The sequence below is a fragment of the Diuraphis noxia genome, unplaced genomic scaffold (assembly GCF_037042655.1).
Source record: "Diuraphis noxia isolate RWA-SAM2 unplaced genomic scaffold, SU_Dnox_SAM2 contig0002, whole genome shotgun sequence".
Taxonomy (NCBI): domain Eukaryota; kingdom Metazoa; phylum Arthropoda; class Insecta; order Hemiptera; family Aphididae; genus Diuraphis; species Diuraphis noxia.
The window spans coordinates 23,792,477-23,806,385 of NW_028301712.1; the positions used below are offsets into that span (position 1 = coordinate 23,792,477).

The 13,909-nt window shown below is 26.2% G+C and overlaps 2 protein-coding genes across 7 annotated transcripts; one reads left to right on the forward strand and one right to left on the reverse strand.

Moving 5' to 3' along the window:
* Nucleotides 1-1,942: 1,942 nt before the first annotated feature.
* On the reverse strand, nt 1,943-11,433 carry LOC107171252 (uncharacterized). 4 transcript variants are annotated; one of them, XM_089219686.1, is made up of 8 exons: nt 11,277-11,433; nt 5,720-5,811; nt 5,106-5,359; nt 4,788-5,043; nt 4,586-4,708; nt 4,315-4,476; nt 3,494-3,732; nt 1,943-3,075 (listed from the first exon to the last, which is right to left on the reverse strand). In XM_089219686.1, the coding sequence occupies exons 3-8, from the start codon at nt 5,309-5,311 to the stop codon at nt 2,880-2,882; spliced, it is 1,182 nt and encodes a 393-aa protein (XP_089075812.1). In that variant the 5' UTR covers nt 5,312-5,359; nt 5,720-5,811; nt 11,277-11,433; the 3' UTR covers nt 1,943-2,879. The 4 variants fall into 4 exon arrangements, with proteins under 4 accessions (XP_089075812.1, XP_089075810.1, XP_089075813.1 ...); XM_089219684.1 differs by having other exon boundaries at nt 10,740-11,394; XM_089219688.1 differs by having other exon boundaries at nt 2,077-3,057; nt 10,740-11,387.
* A 623-nt stretch (nt 11,434-12,056) lies between these two features.
* LOC107164353 (U6 snRNA-associated Sm-like protein LSm2) lies at nt 12,057-13,895 on the forward strand. 3 transcript variants are annotated; one of them, XM_089219788.1, is made up of 5 exons: nt 12,057-12,177; nt 12,357-12,443; nt 13,401-13,468; nt 13,548-13,638; nt 13,701-13,895. In XM_089219788.1, the coding sequence occupies exons 2-5, from the start codon at nt 12,441-12,443 to the stop codon at nt 13,821-13,823; spliced, it is 285 nt and encodes a 94-aa protein (XP_089075914.1). In that variant the 5' UTR covers nt 12,057-12,177; nt 12,357-12,440; the 3' UTR covers nt 13,824-13,895. The 3 variants fall into 3 exon arrangements, with proteins under 3 accessions (XP_089075914.1, XP_089075913.1, XP_089075915.1); XM_089219787.1 differs by having other exon boundaries at nt 12,059-12,188; XM_089219789.1 differs by having other exon boundaries at nt 12,162-12,180.
* The last annotated feature ends 14 nt before the right edge of the window (nt 13,896-13,909 follow it).

A 13,909-nucleotide genomic window follows, 5' to 3' on the forward strand; every position in this document is an offset into this window, starting at 1 on the left:
AGCATAAACAATATAAAAAAAATGTCTAAATGTTCTATTGAAATTATTAAAAATTATAGCTGACAAAATTCCTTATATCAAGTGTAAAATTTGATGTAATTTTTTCTTTGTTTATTTCTTTGCCATCAATTTGTTTCTACACATTTTTTTATTGCATTCAAGAAATTTTTTAATGATCAAAAGATACCTACATTATATTTGATGCGATATAAACATTAATCATTGAACAATGTGTAAGTTAATTTAAAAAGATTAGTTCTTGTCTTAGCAGTAACACTCAAGATATATTTTTCAGGTGTAGCAAGAAATAATTTTACCCACCAACCCAACTCCTTAAAAACTCAAAATTATATTATTTTATCATATTTTAATTAATAATATTGGTAAATAGGTACCAACCGGCAACCAATATGATAATTAATTATGAACATATTTTATGTTATTATACCCACCCATCCCTTATTTTCAGAGTGTAGCGACCGCTACATCTAGTAATAAGGTTGGGCACCACAGAGTAGTAGCCATGTAGGATGTAGCAAAATAATTGCTTAATTCTTCAATTAAAGAGATAAATGATTTCAGTCATGTTCTTATTTTGGTACATTATCAAGCAGTTTATAAAACTATTTGTGTAGGTCTCGGAGTAAATTATAACATAAACATTGTGTTAATAATAAATTTATAAAAAAAAGCTGCTCACTGTTTAATTTATTTCCTTACTGGCTACTTAAAATGTATTCTCATTGTTGTAAATATCGTAATTAATTTACGCTTACTAATACTCAGTAGTATCTTAGTATGTCGGCGCCTAGGAATAAATGTTTATAAGTGACTAATATTTATACATACAAGTGAAAATTATTTTTTAAATGTTCTGTTTATTTTATACAATAGCTTTATTTTAACTTAATATTTCAAGGTTCTTATAAACATTACAAACACTTTTCAAAACACTATATAATATCATTATATGATAAATAATTTAAATAATAATATATTATATTTAAGCAAAGCTGTGTTAAATTTGAGACATAAGTACTTTAAATAAACGAGAAAATAATAATAAATGATATTTAAACATAAAATAAATAATATAATTATGTTTAAAACAAAACATAAACTGCTACTATCATTTTAATTTTCTCAGTATTTAATATTTAATTAAATTATTGACCATTAATTAGGGTACATTTATTTACCTTTTAATAGATTTTAAATAACAATTACTATGATGACTGATCATTTACAGCTAACATCTGAACTTAAATTAATCACATTTATAACTTTAATGTTCTTAATACTATAAAAAAAAATATTAAAATTATCCGAGTATAACATATTTAAACTTGTATACCATCAACAAATTTAGTAGAAGTATATATATATAAAAAAAAAACACATAATAAGAAGACATATATGAGTATTGAATAAATTACAAAATAGGAATATATTACTATAATAATAATAATAATAATAAATATATTATTATTATTATATTCATATTCAGTGACACTAACTATGAAGTGTAAAATTATATTGCACAAACATAGTAAGAGATTTGTGTTACATATTGTATAACTTAAAAGTAATAGATCATACTATATAATATAAATTAATGATATTCAATCATGATAATGAGATAAATATAGGATACAACATTTATAGTAATTATTATCTTTTTCAATACTTCAATAAATATTTACTGTCACATATGTTATTATTTAGTACATATTTTTTTAGGTAATTTTTATTTGACAATTATATTATATTGTTAAAAAAAGTAGAGGTATTAATATATAATAATTAAGTATAATGAATTTTAGAAGTGGAATTAATGCATTTAATTTTAAAATCTAATTTCTAACAATTATAATTGTTGTATTTTGTTATTCTATTTAATATTTGTTTTTATATATTATAAAAAATATTTAATTAAAAACTACACTTGAGTAAATATTATATTTTTTAAAGATTTGTTAAAAAGTTATAATATTAATTAACCAATTATTATACATACATTTCTCTAAAGAAATTAAAAATGTTAAAATACAAAATAAATAAAAATAAGAATATACATACAAGTAAGATAGGTTTTAAATATAATAAAAAGAAACTAATTTCCACACCTCGCTAACAGATGATGAACATACTAACACAAAATTACTGTAACTGCTTAATGTCTTCAGACACAAAAATATGGAGTAATAGGACCTAGTAAATAGGTACCCACAAAAAACAAAATTTAAACTTATCTAAATTAGGTACAAATCGCTAAACTTTTTAAAACTTATTATGGTATCCACTTTTCTTATTTTTATAGATATATAATATGTACAATTTTTATATATAATAATTAGTGTTTAAAATTATAATTTATGTACTAAGATTAATATTTTGATGTTTTTAAATCAATGATATTTAGTGTATAATAAAATTAAATATTCATGATTAAATATAGAATATTAAAGAATTTATTCATTATTACCTTATACTAAAATATGAAAAGATTAATTTATAAAAAGATTAGGTATGTGAAATAATTTATACCAAACCTATATAAATTAAAATTACTATTAGTTATGTAGCATATATTTTAAACATAGACATTTATTTTTCTAAACTTTATATTTAAATTAAATATCTTTTTGCAAGTCATAAGTAATATGATGACAAATAGAAAGAATCAATTAATTTAAAAACATCAAAAAATTTAATTTAAACTTGTTTATTAATATCAATACACTGTAGAATTAGTTATAAGAGTTATATATAACACAAGATATATAAGGATTGAACATTTCTCACTGTATTTTCACCTCTCTACATGTTCTCACAAAACAATATCTTACCCCTATATGTCAACATATTTCTCAGTCTTTTTAGCATATTACTTTTGTACTAGGCCTGTTTGCTCTATAATATTCAATTTCTGCTGGAGTACAACGTGAGCCAGTGACGTCTAATGATTTCAGGAATGGACAAGTTCTGACGGCAGTCTTCAAAAATGCATCAGTTACTTTTGGATAATTCCGGACATATAAAGTTTCAATACTGCATCTATCAACATTATCATTCCTATTTAAAAATAAATGTAGCATAAAAGATAAAAAAAAAACTAATATTGAATTGCATTCAACAGTAATAAACTTAATTTAAAACTTAATTATTTTAAATATTGAAATTTTCACAGATAAAATCAAATCCATTTTTTCAGATATAATATTTACTATTTCAGCGTAAAATTACCTAATAAATAAATACATTTTTTAATGTTAAGCTACTAACATTAAAAAATTTTTGTAACAGTAAAATACCACTATTATTTAATTATTAAAATAAAATACTATTATAATATGTTATGTTATGCAAAATTTGATTTTCATAATAAATAGCAAATATTATAAAGAAATACATAAACTTACAATAAAAAAATAATTAGCTTTTGTGTGATCAAATGTTTATAATATAATGATTTATTATTAATTTAAGTTACCTTTCGTGAACTCTTCTTAGGTTTACTCCACCACGTCTATCGATTAAAATTTGAATGTATGGATATTGGAATTCAAAGGTAGCAGTACAGAATCCTGCCAAACCCAAATCAGTAATTGTTGCGTCACTATCATGGTTCATATAATCAGGACTTTCCAAAAGGACATTTTTCAAAGTTGTTAATCTTTGAAAGCAAACAAGTTCATGATCACTTACTGGAGTAAAACGCAAATCAAGTGTCTAAAAACAAAATAAATAAACAGGTGTAGAAATGTACAGAATTATTCTACTAGACCCAATAATATATTATGGTATACAATAGATTTAATATTCATTTTTATTTAAATTCATATTTGTAATCCTCACCAACGACTAAAAAGAAAATGGTGCAGAGACCTCCTAAACAACTAAAAAAAACTATGGTTAAATAAGTAGTTTAAAAAAAAAAAAAAAAAATGTCAATAGGAAGTGTCACTACTGGGTGGCTTCTTCCAACAACTCATTCATGTCATTGTAAATTAGCCCATATTCTTATTGTGCCTCATGGTACAAATTGTATATTTCAAATAAAAAAAAAAAAATTCATATTAAAAAAGCACTAATCCAGTAAATTAATAACAAATAACTAATACATTGATACTGATATTTAATATTATCACAAATATCAAAAATATTTTTATACTAACTAAATTTGTATTTCTAGTAAAAATGTAGAAACACCACACACATTCTTATCATTTCAGGTGTAACCTGAGTTATTGTTATTAAAAAAATAATTATCTATTTTTTGAAGTTTGTTATATTTTAATTTATATTACTAACGTGTAATGATTTGAATCCAGTTATAGCAGTAATACTTGCATATGGTATACAGTCCTTAAACTGTTTGCAACCTGCAAGACTTAAATAGTTTAAGCGTTCCAGCTTAGCCAATGCATATAAACAATTTGGTAAAAACCAATCGTTGTTCGTCATTATAATTCGCTGTAGAAATACAAACAATTATTTTAAAAATATTGTGTAATCAAAATAAACATTTCTAAAATCATCTAAATTTAAATGTGTTTAGTACATAAAAATAAAAATAATTTACCTCCAGCTCTGGGCAAGCATTGTTTATACCACATAAATATGAAGAGCTGTCCGGAATGTTTTCAATAGTTGTATTATCAATTGTCAGCGTTTTTAATTTTCGATGCAAAATCTTTACACTTATCTACACAAAATATACATATTAGTAGGCAGTAAATCAGTTAAAATATTCAAGATAGAAACTGAAAAAGGATTTTTCTTACTTCACTGGCATCAAATACTTGATTTTTTAAAGTTAAATGTTGTAATTTTGGGCATTTTGTTTCTAATTGTATTAAAAATGTGTGAGTAGTTGAATAATCAGAACTTGGAGCATCATTACATGTTATAGACAATTCAGTGGTATCTTCTTTTAAGTAGCTCAAGTATACATCTTCCATGTATTTTTCAAACTTCTCAAATTTTGGTTTTTTCCAAAGAGTCCAATCATGACTAATTCTTAACAAGTTAGGGCATACTCTATAAAACCAAAGACAAAATTAATTAAGTTGCTTAATCTATTTTTAAGTAAGTTTACTCACAATGCCATTTTCGCAAGATTATCATGTGATAGATATTGAAATAAATACATAATAACATCATCCGATAAATCTTGAAAACCAACAATATCCTTTGAGGATTTAGGTAGTGATATAGTTTTTGTAATCGGAGATGTTTTAGATTTCTTTGTTTCAGTGTGTAAATATTGACATCCATCTTCTAAAGGTCTCTTGTTACTGTTTTCCATGTTATGAGATGTTCAAATCGCTCACAACTTCAACAAGAGATGAGTAACCTAAACGAGTTAAAACCGATTATGACATGAAAAATTATAATATAATAGGAGTATATTATAGAAAAAACAAACATTTATACATAATTATAATGATGGACATCAAAAATCGTACACATCAGTACATCACATTACTTACCCGCTACAGTTAAGAGTTGGTGAGGTGTGCAACTTGGATTTTAATTTAAATAACAGGGAAGTGTAAAGTTAATTTGGGGTTTTCGTACATTAATAGATCGTCAGGTGATTTGTTAAATCGTCGAAGACGAAACCACGAAACAGTAAAATAATATTATCGCACCGGACAGTCAGAGTATGACGTATATGTGATAATATTAAATATTTGTTCTATATTATTATTACCTATGCAATAATCGCGATCGCGTAACTGATGTCTGGTGACTGGTAACTGTCTACAGTACTACACGGACTGCGGGCAACAGCTGGCTCATCTTCTGTAATAATAATTAAGATAATAATATTATTATTTATTATCAAGATGTCGATGAACTCAATGTGTTGAACTGTAGTTGAGTATCGACCTATCGAACACTATGTAATTGTAAATTATGTCTGATACTCCTCGGTGATAACTAGGAGGCACTGATAATTATTGTTATTGTAATAATGTTCAATAGCAAGTTGCTAAACATAAAAAAACGTAACGTTTATTCACGACAATAATATCATCTTTAAATTTTAAATTTTTATGACGCACTTGGTTGTTGACCAATGACCCTAATTGTCAACATTCATAATCATAAACGAGAAAAATAAATTTATAACACAACATAAACAAATGCAATGAAAATATGTATAATATCAACGATTTATGATTATATATGATTATGATTCTAAATCGATTTCTATAGCCTGCTCTGTATCTAGTTTATAAATTATAATACAAAACAATAGATCTTATGGTTTATAGGTCAATCGTCTATGCGAACCATCAATGTATTCGTCAGTCGTCTCGTCACTCGTCGGTCGGTTTTTGTCGCTCAACACCCGGTCTGCACTGTACCCAGTCACCCAGAGATTTCAGATGATAGATTTTAAACAATAATCAATAATCATTTTAGCTTAAAATCTTCGACTGTATAACCACGACACCAAAAATAATATTATTAATTATTATTACAGTTTTAAATAAACGTTTCCAATTTATAAAGACGAAAATTACATTTTTACCCAGAAATGATTAATTCACAAAACAATTTGGGCGTATTCTGAAATTTGACTACAAGTCACAAGGAGCTAATATTTTTTCACCCCTTTCACCATCCATAACAAATTATATTACACAAAATTATGTTTTTTTTTTTAAATTGTTATAGGTAAAAACAGTAGAACGTAGGACACATTTAATTGCTTTTATAAGACTTGCTTACTTATTTCACTTAAAGTATTTAGACAAAACTGTTACCTACTGGCTACTAAAATGCATTTACTGACACAACAGTAGTAACTTAATGCTTTTGAGAGCTTTGCATTTAAAAGGAATAATATAAAATATAAGCTAGTTAAAGTTTTAAACATTAGTTATTTCTTATCCAGAAATTACAATACATAAAACATTTACATTGGTTTTTTACAAGCTTTAGAGGAACTATACCAGAAACTATACTCATTTATACAATTCATTATCCCAGTTCAGGAAAATATGGGGTTAATTTTACATCAATTTGGACTAATGAATTTCAAAAAAATATTATATATTTTGTGGAATGGAAATGTATCTAGTATCAACCTTGCATGGTCATTCAATTACTTTATTATCTATGGACGATTTGAAAACATCATTGTTATAAAACTTATGGATGTGAGCAAGCCGCAAAATGTAAATATATTTATTTTGCCTAAATATATTTGGTTGGTTGGTTAATTAGACTAGCCATAAGTTATAAACTTATGATGTAAATGATTAATGATCAATGTCTATGACATGGGCGTATTTAGTAATGTATTTTGAGAGGAGCACAAACAAAAATTTCAAGTTTTACATAATTATAAGTTATAACCAGTGTTGGGTAGTAATGTAACGAAAGTAACGCGTTACTTTGCTTGTAACGCGTTACATAATTTCATTAGAATTATTTCCAAGTAACAAAAATGTAATGGAAATTACTTTTGATAAGTAATTTCTATTAAATAACGTGCATTACAGTTTTGAATTATTAAGTACCTACCTTTTGCGAATTGAAAAAAAAAAATATGACTTTAATGCGGACATTATTATGTTTACCAGTCTAGTATAGTAATATACTATGTATATTTATTAAAGCTTCTTATACAGCTGATCTCACAATTTTGAATTCAATGACATTAGTAAAGAATATTTTTATTAAATACAACACAGCTTTACCATCCAGTGTTTCTGTAGAGCGATTATTTAGTGTTTCAGGGGACATTTGTTCTAAAAAAGGTCGCGTATGATTGACATTTTGAAGATACACTATTGTGTCAAGTTAATTTAAAACATAAATAAATATAAAATAATAATATTGTATTATATTGACTTCTTTTTCAAATTATATCTATTTACTATAGATAATGTATTTCTAGTAACATTATTGCCAGGCACAATGATAATATTGTTAAAATATATTTAAAAATATTAAATATTAAAAATTTTTTTTTTTGTAACGAGAAAGTAATGAGTTACTTTTCAATTTGAAAAGTAAAGTAATTACAATTTTATTAGAGTAACGAATAAAGTAACTTTATTACATTTCTCTCTAAGTAACGAGTACAGTAACTTTATTACTTTTTAAAAGTAATTTACCCAACACTGGTTATAACTCAGATTACTATCCATCTCATAATAATTTAAAACCAAATAGTAAAAATATATGTATTTAATAGAAACAATAACATTTAATTAGTAAAAGAGTTATTACCTCACTAATAACAAAAGTATAAAATATAGTAAGGTAAATTATTATTCAACTAGTTTTATCGGAAACTTGTTAACCTAACCTAAAAATAACCAACAGCACATAAGGTAGGCAATCCTCTATAGGTAGATTTCAGATGCAGCGATAAGTGACATCAAGAATAAACAGTATTTTGCAAAACCCGATTTATAGACATTAATAAATAGACTCAACAGTTTACGTTGCTGCCGATTCAATCTTTCCTAACACCTAACTTTATGGGACAACCTACTGTGATGATTTTTCTGTCAAAATTTGAGTAGGTAAAATGTTTCTGTTACTACATAGAATATTGTTTAACTGATTTTTGTAATAAAACCTTAAATCACATATTTGTATGTATTCAGTGTTTCAGTGTGTGTATAACTGTTTATCCATCAATAATTATTTGTAAATATATTATACTCAATTATGCATCTAAATACTATTAGAATATAATTTATCTGACAAAAATTAATGATTTGACAATCATTATTCCATATAATTAACAACATTTCTCAGAGATGTCAATATTATAGTAAAAACCATGTGAATATACACTGCACATTGCAATTTTTGATGTTTTATTATAAAACAAAATATTTTTATTATATAATATAGGTACCAAACTGCTAATTTTATATTTATATAAACGCATTATGCATAGTATAGCATTATACAGTGTGTTTCACTCAAATGGTAACACAAAATATTTCTGGTCAGTTACATGTACTGAAATGCGGTTTTGAAATTGAGAACACTGCTGAAATACAAATTTTTGACTCTTTCTGTCTGCAGCTTGCATTTTTTCATATAGCAATAAATATTTTTAACACCAGATTCATATACCTAGACCAATTTTTTTTAGGCAACTTAGATGATTACACAAAAAAAGATTTTTGTTCAATTTTCTAAAGTTTAAAAATTTCAGTATTTTGTCATTATAAAATTATTTTTGATTGAATACAGCAGGGGTGCTGATATATTTTGAAACACCTATGACAATTTTATTTTGAGTCAATAAATCCATCCACTTACACACCAGACCCACTAACAAAACAAAAATAATATAGAACAGTTAAGGATCTTATATTATATTCTGTGGTCCCAATTTGTCTTAACATTATAGCTATAATGCCCCCCTCCATTTATTTACCTATGCCATCTGTCATAGGCAAAACCTACTTTCGGCGCCCCTGGAATACAGGATATATGAACCTCAACTTCTTCGTTAGCTTGAATTTCTCCTTGCTGTAACGGATGACTATGACCTCTACTTCCAAATGAACCATATATTCGGATTTGATTTTTAAGGCGTAGGAAATGGTTAAGTACTGATTGATATCTTAATATCTATCGGGATACATTTCAGCGTATAACTGTGCAGCATTGTGGGAATTTTGGTAACACTTATTAAAAATTAAAACCATATCCAATTATTTTCTGTGACTAGCTATTTTTATATATGAATAAAAGCACATAAGTAGTAAAATATGAATACAAAAATAAATCAATTATAATTTGAATAATCACGTACAAGTATATAACTTATAACAACTTTTATTTCTTAATAACCACATTTAGTCAAATGCAATAATAATTTATAAACTGTCAGTTATTAATAAGCTTATCTGAAAAAACTTATTAATTGTATGACATATACTATGGTCACATAAGTAATAAATATTACTCTTAGCACACGATAAGTAACATTTAGTTTCTTTAACAAAAATAAAATATAGTCTTAGAAATTAGAACTAATGTAGCGATTATTTTAATTTTAAACAATGTTAATTCATTAACTGATCATATTTATTAGATAATAGTTAATTATATTTAACTTTGGCTTAATTTAAATAAACTTATTATTCTCTTCTATGTCTCTTGTATTTAATCATAAATGATTTTATTATGATAAAATATAGAAATTTTTAAATTTTAGAAAATTGGACAAAAATCTTTTTAGTTTCAACTTCCACTCGCTGTTATTAAGTCAATTTATGAGATAGGAGAAAAATATAAGCATAAAAGTTGCCTATAAAAAATATTATATTATAATATATGATGGAGTGAATCTAATTATGTCAAACTACAAAATCGTATTTATGCTAAACAATATACATTGGCAAAACACATGTATTAATTGTACATTATAATATTATGTAGCTCATGTAAAATGATATAGCTGTTTATATCATTTACATTGTTAATTAATTCAATCTAATAAATTGTTCTACTGGTTACACAATTTGTGCACTTAATTAAATAAATATATACAATATATGGGTATAAATAAATAATAAAATGTAAAATAATAAAATAATAGGTATTCATAATGTCATAGATGAATAGTTCTGTACTAATATTATATTACATAGTTACAGAATTTGTGACATTTGTGTTTATTAAAATATTTAAACACTAATAATAATAAAGATGAATAAAAAAGGCTACTCATATTAACTTACCTATATAATATGTATTAAAAACATTGTATCTTAAAGATTTAAATATTTCAAGTTAATTTAACTTATTAGTTATTTTTTGACATCGGCTTATTATAGTATTATTTTACTATATAGTTAAATTTATTCGACGGTAAAATCAAAAGTAAGACAGTAATAATGTACACACACTACGGTACGTCTCACGAAAGAAAAGCGTACTGCTTGCGTTTGCGCATGCAGAATTTCAGACAGACACCGACACCGAGCAATGAGCCAGTGAGCACCAGGCACCAGCCGAGCACTCGAGCTTGGTGCTTCCGCCTTCCACCCGGGGTCCGATGCAGCGAATTATCGATTCCCTCTCTACGTCTACGTTGTACCATTGGTTTTACGTACAATCTAGTATCAACATCAGCCACGGTATAATATTTATGTATATATGTTACACATATACATATTTTATATTATATCGTGGTATCTACGAATGAGTGACTAAACTGACATAATGTTGTGTTTATCCTTTTACTAAACATAGTATAAGGTCTATGATTTACTCACTAATTCGCCAACAGCTAGCTCGAATGTACACCGGTCCGGGTGGCGGGTATTGACGAGGACGAGGCAACACGAGAACGGAGAACGACTTCGACGAGTTCGACGTGTGACGTCTGTGCGAGGAGTGCGCAGTGCGCACTGCGCAACTGCGCAAGAAATAAGAAAAACTCATAGACCTTAATACCTTATACCAAGTGCTTACCATAAGGTCATGGAATAACCAGATTTGCATAGAATATAACAATACCTGTAACGACTAACGACAGGAGAATATTCTATGCATATTGCATAGAAAAGAGATTCTATGCCTGTAATAATAATAATAACAATAGATTATTAAATTCATGATAAAATAAACAGGTATGTCAATTATTACGCGCAAAGATGGCGTCCGGTTTTCGCCACATTTCATTGGCTGAAGTGTTATCACTTGGGTCGTTATAAATACAGTCGATTACAGCACCAAAGTGTTATCATTTTTATTTATCATTGTTATCACATAATAATATGATAGTGTCACCTATATCTAAATACCTAAATCTTACTTGACAAAATAAATTATTATTAATAATTATTTTTAAATTATTACAAAATTTATTTTGTCATGTTAAATATTATAATAATACAAATTAGGTTAGGTTAAATTAGTCTTTTTATTTAGATGTTGTTTTTCGTGTTTCGTCTATTACTTGTCATTTATCATGGGTAATATGATTCTCAAAATTTATTTTATCATGATTAAATTAACAATTGTAAAAATCGATTTTGTAGTTTTTGATACAATATCAGGGAGCGGCGGAGCGCTAGTGTAGTTTCTAGTATCAGTTCTTTCAACTTCGTAACATTATCTATGTTTGTATTTTTGTAACTTTGTAAGCGAACGCCGGCCGCAGAGCAGTTGACGGTTGTAATTAAGTATTTAAGTCGTGTTTTTAATTTCTATTTAGTATAATATTTTATTATTTAATATTTGATGTGTTAAACACGGATCAATACAGAAGCCGTTTAAATAATATTAATTTTACATATTATCTGTATACTGTATGTCTTCTGTCTAATCTTGTATTTCATTGTTCCGTTTAGTGTCACTAGTGCCTACCGTGTAGACTTGTGGTTCCTTGATTCAAATAGGACGTGTATTTATTAAATAATCACATCGTTTTAAAAATGGTAGGTAACTTACTCATTTATTGTTGATCTTGAAAATAGAGTCTCGTGAATCCAAAAAATGTCATTATTACCACAACTATAATATTATTGTTTATATACTTATGATTATGAAGCTGCATCATATATGTTTTAGCCAGATTGAACTGCATTTTTATAAATGTGGTCTGATTTAAAACATTTAAGAGATTTCTACACCAGATGCTATCACTCACATCATATTTTTGGCCCTAGAACAGAACTAAATCTGGACCCTGAATATTTTTCTAATATATATTGAAGTAATTTTGAAGTAATTATTTGTATGATAGGCATGTCTTAGTATCATGGGTACTTCTGACCCCTCCCCCTTGTGTGGGCCCTGCCAGAATGTGTTGTCACAGTCTTTCAAATGTAAAGTATAGCAAAAACTGTTTTGTGCGAGAAATTTTGTGAGAAAGAATTGAGAAGGCTACAGTCATAACTATGAAATGAAATTATCATCATATAAAAAGACCTATGGTTGTAAAGTATCTTTTTTTTTCAATATCAAACTATGAAAAATGTTTTTCAAGTTTGAAAAAAACAAAAGTAATGAATTTTAAAACAATAGGAATTTTGTTTGTATAGTTAAATAATATTAAAAAAACAAACATTATACTTTACAGATTATATTCTCAAATATAGTGTATAACAATTTTATGTCTTGACAAAATATCATTACAACCAAAGTGGTTCTGTTCTTCTTAAAATAATTTTTGCTATGCTGTACTACACATGCGGGTGTCTAGCCATGCAACAACTTCATATTATAAAACAGTCATAAATATCCTTTATTAGACAAGTATTGATAAGTATTGTATTGCAATATATTTGTATACATTGATTATTATAGAACTTTAAATATTAAACACTCATATAGAGTACCTATAATATAAATAAATATATGACAACATTATATTTTAATCTATTTTTTTACAGTTGTTCTACTCTTTTTTTAAATCACTTGTTGGAAAGGATGTCGTCGTGGAATTAAAAAATGATCTGAGGTACCTAAGTGATAATTTTATTTTTATTACATATACTGAAGTTAAAAGTATTATTTCATTTAACACATTTTCTTTCTAGTATTTGTGGAACATTACATTCTGTGGATCAATATTTGAATATCAAACTCGTTGACATTAGTGTAACTGATCCTGAAAAATACCCACATATGGTAATTACAAATTAGTTTTACTTCAACATAAAAAAAAAAAAACTCATACTGTTAATATTTAGGCTTCTGTGAGGAACTGTTTCATCAGAGGTTCTGTGGTTCGCTATGTACAGTTACCAGCGGATGAAGTTGATACACAGTTGTTACAAGATGCTGCACGTAAAGAAGCAACAGTTTCACGCTAATTTATTTTATATTTAATTACAACTCAGGAACTAATTGTTTAAGAAGTAATATAAAAATAATTTTGTAATTAATTTTCAAAATATTT

Coding starts and splice junctions, on each gene's coding strand:
- LOC107164353 (XM_089219788.1), top strand. Junction 13,469..13,547: donor GAATTAAAAAATGATCTGAG/GTACCTAAGTGA, acceptor TTTTCTTTCTAG/TATTTGTGGAACATTACATT. Junction 13,639..13,700: donor CTGAAAAATACCCACATATG/GTAATTACAAAT, acceptor GTTAATATTTAG/GCTTCTGTGAGGAACTGTTT.
- LOC107171252 (XM_089219686.1), bottom strand. CDS start 5,311: ATGGAAAACAGTAACAAGAGACCTTTAGAAGATGGATGTCAATATTTA. Junction 5,044..5,105: donor AATCTTGCGAAAATGGCATT/GTGAGTAAACTT, acceptor TTGGTTTTATAG/AGTATGCCCTAACTTGTTAA. Junction 3,076..3,493: donor CTAAGAAGAGTTCACGAAAG/GTAACTTAAATT, acceptor ATTTTTAAATAG/GAATGATAATGTTGATAGAT.